This window comes from Labeo rohita, chromosome 10 (assembly GCF_022985175.1).
Source record: "Labeo rohita strain BAU-BD-2019 chromosome 10, IGBB_LRoh.1.0, whole genome shotgun sequence".
In the NCBI taxonomy this organism is placed as follows: domain Eukaryota; kingdom Metazoa; phylum Chordata; class Actinopteri; order Cypriniformes; family Cyprinidae; genus Labeo; species Labeo rohita.
This window is the reverse complement of record NC_066878.1, coordinates 23,364,497-23,380,361: the sequence shown is the minus strand read 5'-3', so window position 1 is coordinate 23,380,361 and position 15,865 is coordinate 23,364,497. Positions and strand designations below refer to the sequence as shown.

General features: G+C 34.0%; 1 protein-coding gene across 3 annotated transcripts in view; it reads right to left on the bottom strand.

Moving 5' to 3' along the window:
* The window catches only part of syk (spleen tyrosine kinase), a 34,191-nt gene that overhangs the window by 9,129 nt on the left and 9,197 nt on the right, over window positions 1-15,865 (bottom strand). For 2 of the 3 annotated variants that reach the window (XM_051120680.1, XM_051120679.1), the window contains exons 2-8: window positions 11,647-12,092; window positions 10,008-10,168; window positions 8,356-8,503; window positions 5,874-5,957; window positions 3,892-3,960; window positions 460-535; window positions 200-362 (exon numbers count right to left, since the gene is read on the bottom strand). In XM_051120680.1, coding sequence (XP_050976637.1) covers window positions 200-362; window positions 460-535; window positions 3,892-3,960; window positions 5,874-5,957; window positions 8,356-8,503; window positions 10,008-10,168; window positions 11,647-12,048 — 1,103 coding nt within the window. In that variant the 5' untranslated portion in view covers window positions 12,049-12,092. The remainder of the gene's footprint in view (window positions 1-199; window positions 363-459; window positions 536-3,891; window positions 3,961-5,873; window positions 5,958-8,355; window positions 8,504-10,007; window positions 10,169-11,646; window positions 12,093-15,865) is intronic. The other variant, XM_051120681.1, reaches the window with a different exon arrangement.

Genomic DNA, 15,865 nt, shown 5'->3' with positions numbered 1-15,865 from the left:
ACAACATTTCCCATCATGATTTGTGGCAATAAAATTTTTCAAACAATACCTAGAAGAATTTTCACTGAATATTTAAGACTTATAAGATCTTGCATTACGGTTTGATTGACTGACACTGAATTCTGACTATTTTGGGCAGCGTTTACAGATTTGATATGCTTAAAAAACAATTTAAAAATCCACATGAGATGAGACTTACTTTTTCATCTGGTAGACTCCTCTCAAGACAGTGCCGAAGTTACCTGAGCCCAACTCTCCATCTTCTAGAGTCAGGTCGCTTCGCTTCACTGTCGTTGAACGCAGCTCTTCAGGATCTGCATATGGACTTTCGTACACCTGCGTGTCCATTGGCATAGCCTCTGCTAAAATAATAGTGCAGATTTAAGTCAGTACAGAAAGATTTCAGACTTTTAAGTAAAGCAAGTGGTAGTGTGTTGAAGCAAAACTAAGCAGACGAACCTGTGTTGAAGAGATTAGGCTTAGGAAGTTCACCTCTGAAGATTGTTCTAAAGTTATATGGATTTTCAGAAAGACCCTACAAGCATACAACACAATTACAATTGTGAAAATACACAGATTAGCGTAGAAGAAGCTGATAGGACACAGGCATGTTATCTGAAATGCCTGCATGCATCAATGGGAAAGAGGGACAGGGTCAAACCAAACTTTCCTGTGTTCTTCATGGCACCTTAAATCAGAATTGAATGCATAATTACATTTACTGAGATGTTTCAATGGTAAATGAATGGCAATACTGTAGATACGGCATTATACGTGATGCGATCAGTGTCCATGAAGAAGAGGAGAACCTTCTTCCAAAAGGTCAAAAGCCAACACACAGTGTATAAATAAATAAAAAAAGAGATCTCTTGCAGACAGGATTGATAATTATGTCATTTACATCATTAAAAAGGAGTGATAGAAAAGGAGAATGAAAATATGGAGGTATGATTGGGGTAATGGCACCTGTTAGAAACTGAAAAAGCATCTAGTCAATATCAGCGCAAATGATTGCCATCTCTTCCACAAAAGAGCCAGCCATTTCTGATTCCTGTAGGCTGTGGCGTAGACAGGTTTCTCAAAAGGGAGAACAATTATGCTACCTACGTTTTGGAGCAGTATTTGTGCCAGAAGTACTATGATTCCATCAAATGCATTTGAACTAATATACAGTTGCGGTCAAACGTTGTTATTAAGTTGTTAAGTTGTTATGGCAAAATGTTATTTTATCAACATAAGAGTGAAATGCATGCAAAAAAAAAATGCATGTTATTTTTTATGTCATATTGTTTCGTAGTGACATTTACATATAGTCCACGAAAGATAATAATAGTTGAATTTATAAAAATTACAAATACACTTGATTCTTAATACCGTGTTGTTCCTGAATGATCCACAGCTGTGTTTTTTTGTTTAGTGATAGTTGTTCATGAGTCCTTTGTTTGTCCTGAACAGCCGGGGGTGTAAACTTTTGAACAGAATGATTATGTGTACATTATTTTTGCCATTTAGTACTGCCCTTAAAAAGCTACAGAGAATACTAGCATGTTTCCCAGAGGACTAAATAAGCTGAATTTACCCTGATCTTCAAATTCCAAAAGTTTTCACTCCCTGTCTCTTAATGTATTTCCTTCTGGAGCATCAGTGAGTGTTTGAACCTTCTGTAATAGTTGCATATGAGTCCCTCAATTGTCCTCAGTGTGAAAAGATGGATCTCAAAATCATACAGTCATTATTGGAAAGGGTTCAAACACACAAAAATGTTGAAAAACTGCAGAATTTGTGGGACCTGAAGGATTTTTCTGAAGAACAATGGGCAGTTTAACTGTTCAGGACAAACAACCCTTACAAAAAAGTTTATTCAAGTGTGCTATTAGTATACTTCAGTATAGTATACTTTCAGTGTACTTTTTATGTACTTCTAAGAAAAGTGCTTTATATACATCTCGGAAATATACTTAAAATGACATTTAATTATACTTGACTTATACTTAGAAAAAGTCTAAGTATATTTAAGCTATATTTAAAGTATGATGTAAAGTTCACTTAAAGAAAACTTACGAGTATATTTGCAGTATAAAACTGCTAAACTAGTACTTTACTGAGACTATACTTCAAAGTGTACTAAAATGCGTAACAAAGTATTTAATTAGTAAACTATCAGTATACCTCTAAGTTCACTTTTAGTATAGCTGCAGTACAAACTGAAAACTAGTTGTGTACTTAAAGTTTACTACAGTTATACTTAAAGTATACTTAAAAGTATACTTTTATATACTAGAAAGTGGGCCAATTTAGTCCCAAAGAGTATTGAAATAGTACACTTAAAAGTATACTACTAGTAGACTAATATGTGTATACTTACTACATAAAGTATACTTAATAATATACTTGAACTTTACTTAAGTATACTTAAAAAATAAACTTAAAGTATACTTATTTTTGGTAAGGGAAGGGACTCATGAACAACTATCACTAAAAAGTGTATGTAAACTTTTGAACAGGATAATTTTTATAAATTCAACTATTATTAACTAATTATTTATAACTATTATTTTCTCTTGTGGACTAGATGTAAATGTCTTCTATGTGAAACATCTTATTCAGGTCAGTACTAAATAAAAAATAACATGCATTTTGTATGATCCTTCTTATTTTGGTAAAATAGTTAACATTTTGCAGATTCTTGCAAAGTGTATGGAAACTTTTGACCTCAACTGTATAATGAAGTGTATAGTTCTGGATCTAATCTCCCATTGGATAAGATAATAGCTGTTGTAAAATTCAAATGAAGGCAACATCTGTAAAAACACATTCTGTACTGATGTTGCTTAATAGGTGAAAACAGCTGCTAACACTGTAAAAGTCTTTACTTTTTTATCAGTTGAATGCATTCTTTCTAAAAACCCACATTTTTGAATGTATCTAAAAGTAATGTCGTTTTGAAATGCCTTATATATCCTTAATTGTTAGATTTCGTAATTGTTATCGTCTTGTTAATTGTCTTTATTAGTTTGTGATGGATATAGAAGATGCTAAATTACCCAAAAACATAAATTATGTAATTCTGTGAAAAAATACTGTGACCAACCTTACCAATGCAGCTTGAGAGGTTTTTCAAACGCTTACTGGAACAAAATCTTAGACCAGTCTAAACTGGACTAGCTGGTCTCCCAGTTTAATTCTCGAAACCCAGCTAAAATCAGCCATGATTGAAGATTGCTAAGACCAGCAAACCACGTAAATCTGGCTAAAATACTATAGTATTATAAAAACTTTTAACTACAGAAAAATAAATTAAACTCAAGCAAATGTGCCCTGACTTACATCCTTTATCCACCTTATTTTGCAAGGCAGAAGTAAGCTATTTTCTTTGACTGTGCAAGATTTGCGATTCATTACCCACTATTGTCAAACAACTAGAAGAATAACAGGACAGTAAAAAGTAAACAGTAAAATTTTGCTACAAACCAATGTGTTTATGATTTTACTAATAAATTAGAATGATCTGATAACAAATATGGTTTTGCAATACCATTGGTTTTTACAGAGATAAAATATCTGGACGCCAATGACACCGGAAGCCTCGCACATTCAAAGTAAAAATATTCGTGCTCACACTATGTGAAAAATAAGGTGGATAGGCAATCAAGATGGGTGTAAATTTTTCCAAGTGTAAATCAGAAATTGATTGCAAATGTATCTGAATGAATGCGAAGAGTATTGCTGGTGATTGGATGTGATGTACAGGGCAGTGAATGGAGGAAGAGACCAGAGAGGGGTCAGGCGTCCCACAGGCAAAGTTAGAAGCAAAAACCACACGCAAGCAAGGCGGGTGTCCTACCACTGCCAGTGGGGGATAGGGAGGAAGAGAGGGGTGTGTTAGTGCACCTTTTTTTGGCCAGGTTTGGGGAAGGAGTATGATTTGATTCTGGAGAGAATCCCACCTGTGGCACCTTGCTAGAAACCACAATTTTAAAGAGCATTAGGTTATTTTTATCCTACACTATTTGATGCTTATGTTTCATGCTATACATCCATGACCCATTCTTTAATAACTAGCTCTGCAAATTCACTAATTCATGGTACATTCAGCAACATTTACATGATAGCATTTGCATTTAAATGGATTTGTACAGTCTAGGTCAGTGGTTCTCAGCAGGCTTTACTACATGACAGATTTTACATTGGACGTCAAGTTGGGAGCAGAATTGCTCCCTAAAATCAAATATTGAAACGTATTAAACTGCATAAACCCAGTAATGTGTAAATGAATTAATGTGACATAAAAAATTTACAATTTTCAGAATAACCAGAATAAGAATATGGACTATCTTTGTTTCTTAATGACTTTAACTCTAGTGGTTTCATGCTCTTGGCGCCCAGTTGTGGTCAGAACATTTGGTTATTCCTGAAGTGCTTAAACATTCATAATCTGCTTCTTCTTTTCTTCTTCTTCTCCTTTTTTTTAAACCTTATCTGTAAATGTAAAAAGCTTTCATTTTGCTCTGCTGTCCCAAGCTAGACCCTAACCCTAACAGGACATGGTGATGGGAAGAAAATTCGATGGGAGGAAAAATTGTATTTCGGTGCATTTGTGGTTGCTTGCAAAACTTTTGCATTCCACCAAGAAACTTTGCAGTCTTTAGGACGAAAATTTTCTTGGCAAAGATTTTCTGAGAAATGCAAAGCTTTTACAAATAACAGAAAGTTCTTTAGGCCAAATGTTGTGTTCCTTGAAAGTGCACGCAATGTTTTTCAGAGAAAAGCTTTTTTTTAAAACTTTTGCAAGCAAACACCAATTTTCTAATGGGAACTTCTGCCTGTTTTATGAGCCAATGAAAAGTTTTTCCGAGGAAAGCAAATGCAACGTTTCTTGGACAAATTTTGCAAAACAAACATAAAGTTTCTCTGGCGAACTTTGCATTCCTTGTGTGCAATGCCTCTTGAAGTAATGCATCGATTTTGTAAACAAATGCAAACATTCTTAAAGGAAATTTCACCTTGCTTGCAAACTTTTTGGAGGAACGCAGAACCTTCAAGAGTGAACAGGAAGTTGATGAGGCAAATCTTTCTCTTCCTTACAAGAAAATGCAAAGTTTCTTGAAGGAATCCAAACTGTTTGCCAGTTTATTTGGGTAAACTTTTGCAATCAAATGCTAATTTACATTCCTTGTGAGCAAGTGCAGTGTCTCTTGAAGTAATGCATTGTTTCTGTAAACAAATGCAAACATTCTTGGGGGAAATTTTGCCTTCCTTGCACATTTTTTGGAGGAATGCAAAACTTTCAAGAGCGAATGGGCAGAAGTCAATGAGGCAAATCTTTCTCTTCCATACAAGAAAATGCAAAGTTTCTTGAAGGAATCCAAACGGTTTGCCAGTTTTTGTGGGTAAATCTTTGCTTTCTTTGCAATCAAATGTGAATTTCTTGAAGTAAAGCATACAAGAGCGAATGCAAAGTTTCTCTGTGAATTTCCTTTGTGCAAAGATACTTTGGGAGAATTTCACATTGTTTCCATCACCATGTCTGTACATTACTTTATTACTTTAAATTTATTATTGCATTGAGCATTGTCTTTATTATCTGTGACAACATTTTTTGCTCATGACCCACCAGTTGAGAACCACTTCTCTACTTTATCACACTAGCAAGAACTTACACTAAATTTAATGTATGTTTTTTAAAATATATATTTTTGGTGAAACAATGAACAATGAATATCTCTGGATATTTTAAACCATTCAACAGTCCTGAATGTGAGTGGTTAATACAGTTTGACATGTCAGTGCACTTTAAAGTCTTTTCTTTAAAGCAAGCTCATAAGAGAACACATTCTCACTGTTGTGTTTGTTAGAGATGTGCCTGTACTCACGTCTGAGTTGTTTGTAGGTCTCGGGCAGGTCTCGGTAAGCACTCGCAGCAGGCCGTCAGGCTTGTACGAATAATGTTCTACCAGCTACAATACACAACACATTGCACATCAAAGCCAGATTCTGGACATCATCACAGTATCATAGAGTATTGTGGTTATGGCCTGTTTTATAGAATACTTTGTTTTTCACCAACGGTCGATAAGCTATGCTCAACGTGCTGTACATTTCTTTGATAAGGCTTCATCTGAAAACAATATATGTACAACATGTATCTTTTATGACCAGATAGCTTTGTATAGGAGGCTATGTTTATATAATTTAAAGCACAACATCTTTGCGTCCTCCAAATGAGCAAACCTTTGAAAAGCAACACGGAAGTGTTGTGACGCATCAACGATATCAAACTATTTCTACATCAACAAACTTTCAATGCACTCACCTTACGTACTCACCTCATTCAAACTATGCAGTGCTCTTAATCACAATGTAAAAGATGTTTTTGATGGCTAGTTAATGGCCTAGCTATAGCATTTACCTTGCTAAACCTTTGATGCCATGCATCACGCGCAGCCACTCAACCAGGAAATCTAAACTTAACATGGCGTTTGTCCTGTTGGTCACCAAAGCAAATGTCTACCTTTGTTCTCTTCATGATATTTGCAAACACAATAAGCCTGAAAAATAATAAATCACTTTTGCTAATTATCTGAGGTCACTTTTTTCTACATATACAATGCTTGTCAAAAGTTTGGAGGTCTTTAGTGTCACATGATCCTTCAGAAATCATAAATATAACCAGTTTTTGCTGTGTATGTGTGCACAGCCTTGGAGAGCAGAAGAGATTTCAGTCACACTTCATTTTAAGGTCCAATTCTTGCTTTTAACAAACCATTAACTATGACTTTTGCCTCAAAACTACTCATTTGCTGCTTATTGGTAGTTAGTAAGGTAGTTTACACTCTGAAAAATAAAGGTGCTTCACAATGCCATAAAAGAACCTTTTTTGTCTAAATGGTTCCATAAAGAACCTTTAACATCTGAAGAACCTTTCTGTTTCACAAAAGGTTCTTTGTGGTGAAAGAAGGTTCTTCAGATTATAAAAAGGTAAGAAAGAGATGGTTCTTTAAAGAACCTTTGACTGAATGGATTTTTGTGGAACCAAAAATGGTTCTTTTATGGCACTGTAAAGAAGAAAATATCTGAGTTACTTTTTCAAATAAGTAACGCCAGTTACATTTCCCCCCCTTTTATTGATTGACAAGTCTCCTTTCGGGAAATTGGGAGTAAACATAATGTTACCATAGTTCTAGACTAAATGTGCATTAATTCATCTCACTCACAAAAACAGATTCATCCTCAAAATGAATAAAAACTGTGAAATGCAAACTCAGAATATGATGCAAACCTGTAATAATTAAATATGTTAAATAATACAAATATCCTTTATATATTTAATTCCATTTTATGAACCAGTGTCTTTGCTGCTGACCTTCCATGATCCAATTCAACCATATGAATAAGCAAAAATTACTTTAGATACACTGACATTTGTGCATCATGTTTTTTTATTGCTGAATAGTGATCTTCTCCTTAACGAACGTACTTTTCTTTCAGCCTGAGGTTTATTTATTTCACTTTTGGTGTGAAAGGGCTTTTACATTTGCCAAAACTTTGAATTTTTTATACTGAAAACAACAAGCAAACCCTGTCCACATTTTAAAAAGAAGGCATAAGTAACGTAATGCATTACTTTCCATAAAAAGTAACTAAGTAAAGTAATTAGTTACTTTTTTAGAGAGTAACGCAAAATTGTAATGCATTACTTTTAAAAGTAACTTTCCCCAACACTGTTTATAAATACTAATATGTGACCCTGGACCACAAAACCAGTGATAAGGGTAAATTCACCTTAAAGCTGAATAAACAAGCTTTCCACTGATGTATGGTTTGTAAGGATAGGACAATATTAGTTTGAGATACGACTATTTGAATATATAAAATCTGAGGGTGCAAAAAAATCTAAATATTGAGAAAATCACCTTTAAAGTTGTCCAAATGAAGTTCTTAGCAATGCATATTACTAATCAAAAATTAAGTTTTGATATATTTATGGTAGGAATTTTACAAAATATCTTAATGGAACATGATCTTTACTTAATTTCCTAATGATTTTTGGCATAAAAGAAAAATAAATAATTTTGACCCATACAATGTATTTTTGGCTATTGCAACAAATATACCCCAACGACTTAAGACTGGTTTTGTGGTCCAGGGTCACATATGTTATTAATAGGCATGCTAATAAGCAACTAGTTAATAGTGAGAATTGTTCCCTATACTAAAGTGTTACCGAGATTTCATTAAAACATCATTTAGAAATCATAAAGTTTCCAAACTTTTGATAAGTACTGTATGTATAGACTGTTCATCGTCTGCTCTGAAGGCCAACTTTGACAGGTTTCTCTTGACAGCTTTATTTACCTGCCAAAGTGTGTCGAACTTCTTCCCATCAGGAATGGAGAGTTTGCCAGCCTTGTCCTTATCAATACGATAGTGCATGACTTGGTTATTATGCAGGAGACACAGTGCATAAGACACGTTTCTGCCATTGTTTTCTCTTTGTCTAATTCTGTTAAGAGGACAGAGAACGATACAGTAAATGTTAAGCAGAGGATAGAAAATAATGAACTAAAAGTTAACAGCAGCTCTTGCAAACTGAGCTCAAATCAACACTAGATGGAGCTGGAGGAGAAAAACGGATGCTTTTCAAAACAGAGATTAAGCATTGAGATTCAATATACAGTGGATGTAGTCTGTAAACTAATGTTCAGTTAATGTTTTAATATTCAAAATAAAAAAAATGACTATAATATAGATGTATTTTTTGAAAAGCTTTAGTAAAAGCTAAGCAGTTCAAAGCTAATGACATGATTCTCATGATGATAAAGCCATGTTTGTCTTGTAAACAAACTTTCTTCTTTTTCCATCGTTTTGTACGCTACATCGCATACGCGTGTTTTAAGATGGAGGCAAGCATTCTATTTAAAGCAAGCGCACACTGTACTGACACACACTACCCCCACCCAGCCCTGCTCTTGTTTTCCGCCCCCACACCGCGTCTTCGGTCAGTTCAGGAAGTCCTCTCAAACAGTGTCATAGCGGAAACCACACGCTGCCTCTCTGCCTCGCCTTTTTTTTTACTTCAGAGCAGTGGCGCTACAGTCCAATCTCCTGTTTTATGCCGCATCCAGCGCACTTGCTCAAATCTACTGTTATGAAATCTGTACCTTATGTCGTTTTTTAGTTTTGGGATTACATTTTTTAAGATTAGTAATGATCTGATATTAGATTATACAAAAAATCTAGACACTAAAAACGATAACACGCACATGAGTATGTTATAATTTAACCAACACCCTAAATCTTGCATTCATATAATTAATGCAAGATAAAAACATATTGCTTTACTCTGGTGTCCTTATGAAAATTAATACTGATGCAATATAAACAATTGCATGTACAAATATTTTTATGAACTTTTTTTTATTTAAGATACACTGTTATTCAAAAGACTGTTTGAAAAAGTCTCTTATGCCCACCAAGGCAGAATTTATTTGTTCAAAAGTGAGTAAAACAGTAATATTGTGAAATATTATTACAATTTCAAATATCTGTTTTCTCTGTCAGCGTATTTCTGTCACGCAACGCTGAATTTTCAGCATCATTACTTCAGTTTTCAGTGTCACATGATCTAGAAATCCTCAACAAACATTTCTCGGAAACAGCTGTGCTGCTTCTTTTTTTTTTTTTTTTTTTTTTTTTTGGAAGCTTTCTTCAAGATTCTTTGATTTTGAAATTTCAAAAGAACATTTGTTTGAAATCAGTTTTTGTAATAATGCAAAAGTGTTTACTGTCAGTTCAAATGAACGCATCCTCTCTGAACTAAAGTGTAATTTTTTTAAAATAAATGAATAATCTATAAATATCCTCCTGAGCATAAACTTTATGACGGTAGTTTCTAGATTTATACTGTAGCTAATATAGTATGTCTTGTGGGTGTAATAAAAAGTCCAAGATCATTTCTCATTTTTCTTGAACTTGCATAATCAGACGTGGATGACTCAAAGACTCACAGGAATTTGCCGTTGACGTGTGAGCTCCTGAGCAGCCGCATCTCTGAGTCTTCACGGTCGATCTTGCCGTGGAACCACGGCATCTTCTCATGAGCTGTTGTGGCGATGAGTTTCTCCAGCTGAGGCCGCTGGCTGATGATAGCCTGCTCCAGAGCTGAACCCTGCCACACGACAGACAAAAATTATAACGGTTCCCGTCTAATAACAAAAAATGTACATACATGATGTTTTTTTTTTTAATGCAGCACAGGGGTGGCATAAATGCATTCAATATTGCTGCAAATGTTCAAAAGCTGACCTCAGCTGAAACAAAATGTGTGAAGGATGTTTGACAAGTGAAACATGAAATGTTCACAACTTATTTTATTCTCGTAATCTCACATACTTCCCGCGGAAATAGTATATTCTACAAAAAAAAAAAGAAAGATGGGACTTTATCGACTGGGAACTGGTTGAAAATGGATGTAAAAATGGATATATACACTGAAAATTTGGTTTAGAAAACATTTCGCTCAAAAATTGCTAGTAAGTTTCAGTAAAATTCTTGTCTCTGTCAAAGCGTTTTCTTGTAAATATACTTCGATAATCTTTTTTTAAAACAGACTGTTTTTACTGTGTACCAAAATGATCAAGGTAAGGAGGATTTGAAACGTCGGTCAAAAAAGAAAGTCACGCACAAGAAGACAAAGACACAGTAAATAAATAGTAAATACATGAGCTCAGTGCTCTATTTAAGCAATTGTCTCTCTAAGCATTACTAAAGGCTCAAATACCAAACTCACGAGAAAGCATAACTATTTTACATTTTGGTGAATTTGTACAATTTGATTTATACTAATGGTATTTTTGAAATAAAATAAGCAAGGTCCACCTAAACCTAACATACTGGAACAGTATGAAAATGTACAATTCATACAAGCGTGCCAAAAAAATAAAAAGTTATACGTAATAGTACACTGTAAAAACAATTTGTTGAGTCAACTTAAAATAATTTGTTACCCGGCTGCCTAAAAATTTTAAGTTCATTCCACTCAAAAACGTTTAGGCAACTTGACACGTTAAGTAACAATAACCCAACAGTCTACTAATACTCCGACTGCTAGTTTAGCTGCAAAGTTACTTAATGTTAGTGAAACCAAAATTTCTCAGAGATTGCTCTTTTTTAACTCTAATTTTTTCGCGACATACTTGCACTTAAATTAATTTACTGCCCTGCTGCCTTACATTTTTAAGTTTATTCGAGTCAACTTGAAACGTTAAGTACTAAGTGACATTTCAGTTGAGTCAACTTAAAATTTAAAGGCAGCTGGGTAACAACCCCAGATTTTAAGTTTAACAAACTCAAATATCCATTGAGTTGAATGAACTTAGAAATGTAAGGCAGCAGGGTAACAAATTATTTTAAGTGTTTTTTTACAGCGTATGAATCGCCATGCAAGTGTGTCGCAAATACAATATATTTTTTGGAGTTACGAAAATATTATTAGTATGAGAAATTTTGGCTTCACTAACATTAAGTATCTTTGCAGCTAAATTTCAGCTAGCGATCATTAGAGTATTGGTAGACTGTTGGGTTATGGTTAGGGTTAGTAGACTAAGTTGATGTGTCTTCACAAAGTTGAAATAAAGTGGCACCAACCTGTAAATTCCAGGTTTGTTTGACATACTGCCTGATGAGCTGCTCTTTCAGGTCTTCAAACGGCCCGACTTTAGGCTCTGTGCCCCGCGGCCGGTTAAAGGGCTTTTTCAGCAGGCAGACGAGCCCGTCGGACTCCTGTGAGTGATAGTCGATCACATCTATCGGGGTTCTGTGAGATTTGCCGCCGGCGATGGCGTAGGTGTCATTCATCTCCCTCTCGATGGTGTAGTGGTAGAACTGGCGGCCGTAGGCCACCGACAGGGCAAATCCGCCAAGGAAACTGCGGCTCTGGCGCAGCAGGTACAGGCCGTCTCCTGCTCCTCCTTGCCTCAGGTATTCCTCTGCCTCTTCTCGCGTGATGTTGCCGAAGAAGTACGGCAGCACCTGCACCCTGTCCGCCATATCTGTTCGACTGTCTGCAGAAAGCTTAGAGGACAGCTAATAACCTGAAAAAGACAATGTGTTGATCATGTCTTAGAAACTCTAGAACTGATTTTTTCCTGAAAAGCAGAGAGGCTTCAAGCAAACAACCCACCTGTGAGCACTGGACACATTTAAACAAAATCTACAGATTTAAACCCTGTAAACTCGATTAATGCCAAATAATAACATTATATCAAAAAATCAGCTTGTTTGATATTTTAAAGTCCAATTCTCTCCATTAACAAACCACGCCTTTTGCCTCAATAAACTTCTAATTTACTGCTTATTAGTAGTTAGTAAGAAGTTTTTACAATTTAGGTATTGGGTATGAATAGGGATGTAGAATATGGTAATCCAGAATATGTGCTTTGTAAGTGCTAATAAGCAACTAACAGGTTAATAATAGGCATGCTAATAAGCAACTAGTTAATAGCGAGAACGGGTCCATAAAGTGTTACCCACTTCATTTTAGGGACCAGTTCTCGCTTAACAAGCATGCGTTTTTCTAGCATATAGGCAGTTTATTAGTACTTATAAAGCACATATGTGACCCTGCACCACAAAACCAGTCTTAAATCACTGGGGAATATTTGTAGCAATAATACCAGAAATACATTGTATGTGTCATAATTATTGATTTTTCTTTTATGCCAAAAATCATTAGGATATTAAGTAAAAATGAAAAAATGTTTCATGAAGATATTTTGTAAAATTCCTACTGTAAATATATCAAAACTTAATTGATTATGATATGATTAGTAATATGCATTAGTAAGAGCTTCATTTGGACAACTTTGAAGATGATTTTCTCAATATTCTGATTGTTTTGCACCCTCAGATTTTCAAATAGTTGTATCTTGGCCAAATATTGTCCTATCCTAACAAACAATATATATAAAACAATATATATAACAATTTATAAAACAATATGTCTATGGAGAGATTATTTAATCAGCTTTCATGTTATGTATAAAGCTCAATTTCAAAAAATTGACCTTCATGACTGGTTTTGTGATCCAGGGTCACATATTAATGCCTTGTTCTGCATGAGCATATATTAGATCTCTTAAACTTTACAACTACTTTACTAACTACTGATAAACAGCAAATTTAAAAAAAAGGAGTTCATCGAATCAACAGTTAGTTAATAGTGAGAATTTGTTCCTGAGCTACCATGGTAATTACCATGGCATAAAGGCAATAAGCACTCAAAATGTATATTACAGTACATTATGAATAAATGTTGTTCCCAACAACATTAGTCTGATATGCTTACATGCTAAATATACTTTCAAACGAATTAAAAATTGCACCAAAATGCAAGAATCTCTCTTTTTGTGTTTACCGCTTTTGTTGGTTTTGCGTTCTGTTCACTCACAATCTCTCACACCTGTCACTAATGTCATGTGTTATCTATAACACAATCTTTAGCATTTCATTTTAATCGGCCTGTCTGTTTCTTCTCATTTTTAATAGATGCATGTCTTTCGTCTCTTATATTAAACAGAGACTTTTTTCTGCTTTGTTTTTTATTTACACTGCCAGTCAAATAACACAATGTGACATAACAAAATTTGTATGATTCTTATTATCACATAATTCTGTGGTGATAATTATTATTGTACTATTTATTTTGACACATCATCAATGTTCTGGAAAATATTTAGGTCAGGTCAGTTTTTGAATTCTATCATTAATTTTTAAACATCGGTTTAGTACAGTTTTTGCAAAGACGGGAACATTCTAAAATATCCAGTTAAAAGATTGAACATTCTAGAATATTCTCTAATGTTTCTGGAACATTCCAGAACATTGTAGGACAAAAATCATCAGGCGTACGCTTCTGACGTTTCGAACGACTCACTTTTGGTAACTGTTTATGTTAAACGGTCGTTTTTGGTTCACGGAATGCATTTACCATGTCATTTTTCTGTAAGTTGTCAACATATATTTTATAAGTTTTAAAGAACACCATTAATGATACACAAAAAGTAATGTGATTTTTGTATTCAATATGTCAAACCAGAAAGAAGCAAAAAAATCGTTTCACGGTGTAATTACCCATTCTTTGTTATTACAGTTTTCCCCATTTTCTACAATTTTTTTTGCAGTTTTACCTTCACTACTAGGTGAAAAATTTTTCAATTTTTAAAACGTTTTTATAATTATATGTAGCCACATTGTATACGTATACAAAATATAGTTAGAGCATTTAGGCTTTTAAAGGTAATGAGAAACAGCATATATGTTCTTACAAAGTAAATTCCACGAACACATGCATGTGTATGTATATTTAAAACTCTAACTTGGCTAAGAAGTTAAAAGACAAAAGACATGCGCCACTGAGAAACTAGTTCACGCAGAAAGAGGAAGCGGTCAAGTCTTTTGCAATAACATTCAGCCTTCTACTACAACTTAAGCCCACTCCCATGAGGTGTTTATGGCACTTGAAGATGACTACACACCAACCAGATAAATCCGCTAAAGACAAGGACACGAATCAAGGTCACACAGCTGCACACTGTACATGGAAATGAGCTATTTCATGCATGAAGAAATTGCTTAATGTGGCAAAGAGACAAATGCTGTGCAACAAATGATAAACACTCACATGCAAGCTCATAACTAACCATTCATTTCTGAAATTTAACCCCAGTTGATTTATCTTGATATGATTGTTTTGATCTTTGTTTACCTGCTATCTAGTGGTCAGCGAAAGCCAGGCTACAGTCTGATTAAATATATCAATATTACATTAGGATTTATTTTCATTCTGCTTCTTTCAAAAATACATGAATTATCCTATTACTTCCATTAATGAGAAATGATGTGACTGAAGTATTCAAAATGCCAAATGAAGCAAACAGAAAATACATCATCTAGCCTTTTTACTCGCTAAAAAGCAACCTCAAACACAAACGCTAATACAAAACCTCAGGGCCTCGTGTTTGTGCATGAAAGAGAAGCGAGTCTGAGAAGATTCATCAAATTCAACCGCAAAAGATTCCATAAAGAAGAAGCCAGATTGGCTACGCAAGAAAAGGTCAGTGTTATTGTAACCTAACTACAAAATGCAATGTTTGCAATGGAAAATGTGGTGCAAATGCAGCAAAGCAGCAAAAGCACAATGACTTTAATGAACATGTGTTGCTACAGAGATGTGTGTCACTGGTCAGAAGTTTTAAATATGTAATTTGGGGATTTAACTTAATTAGATTTACCACTAGTGAATCTAGTTTTACTACCAGATCTATGGCATTTTGTAAACTATTATAATTAAGGTGATTTATTAATCCAAAATGGTGACATAATAATACTGTGCCCTACAGTAGAATGTAGATATATAAATAGGTTGCTATAAAGATATTTTAAGATATTTTATTTTTCATCTTTTGCTTTGTGTTAAACACTAATAATAATAATCAACAAACTATAGACTGTAATGTATATATATATTTAAAAGCGTAAGACAAATAGTGGGAAAAGCTTCTAAATTATAATGGTTACATAAATTATATTAATTTATTAATAAATTGTATTAATATTAATTTATTAATAAATTATATTAATATGCTTTCATTATAAATGATATTAAAACACAATAAAAATGTTAACAATGTAAGTGAAATGATGAAAAATCACAAGAATTTTAGAATTTATGATGTTTGTCATAACATCACTGTTGTAAAAGTTTCAAAATGCTATAACTTTCAGGTTATTTCATTTTTTAAATTATAATTCGAATACCAAATACATTTGGACATCACTGTGTATATATTTTGAGAATTATTTTATA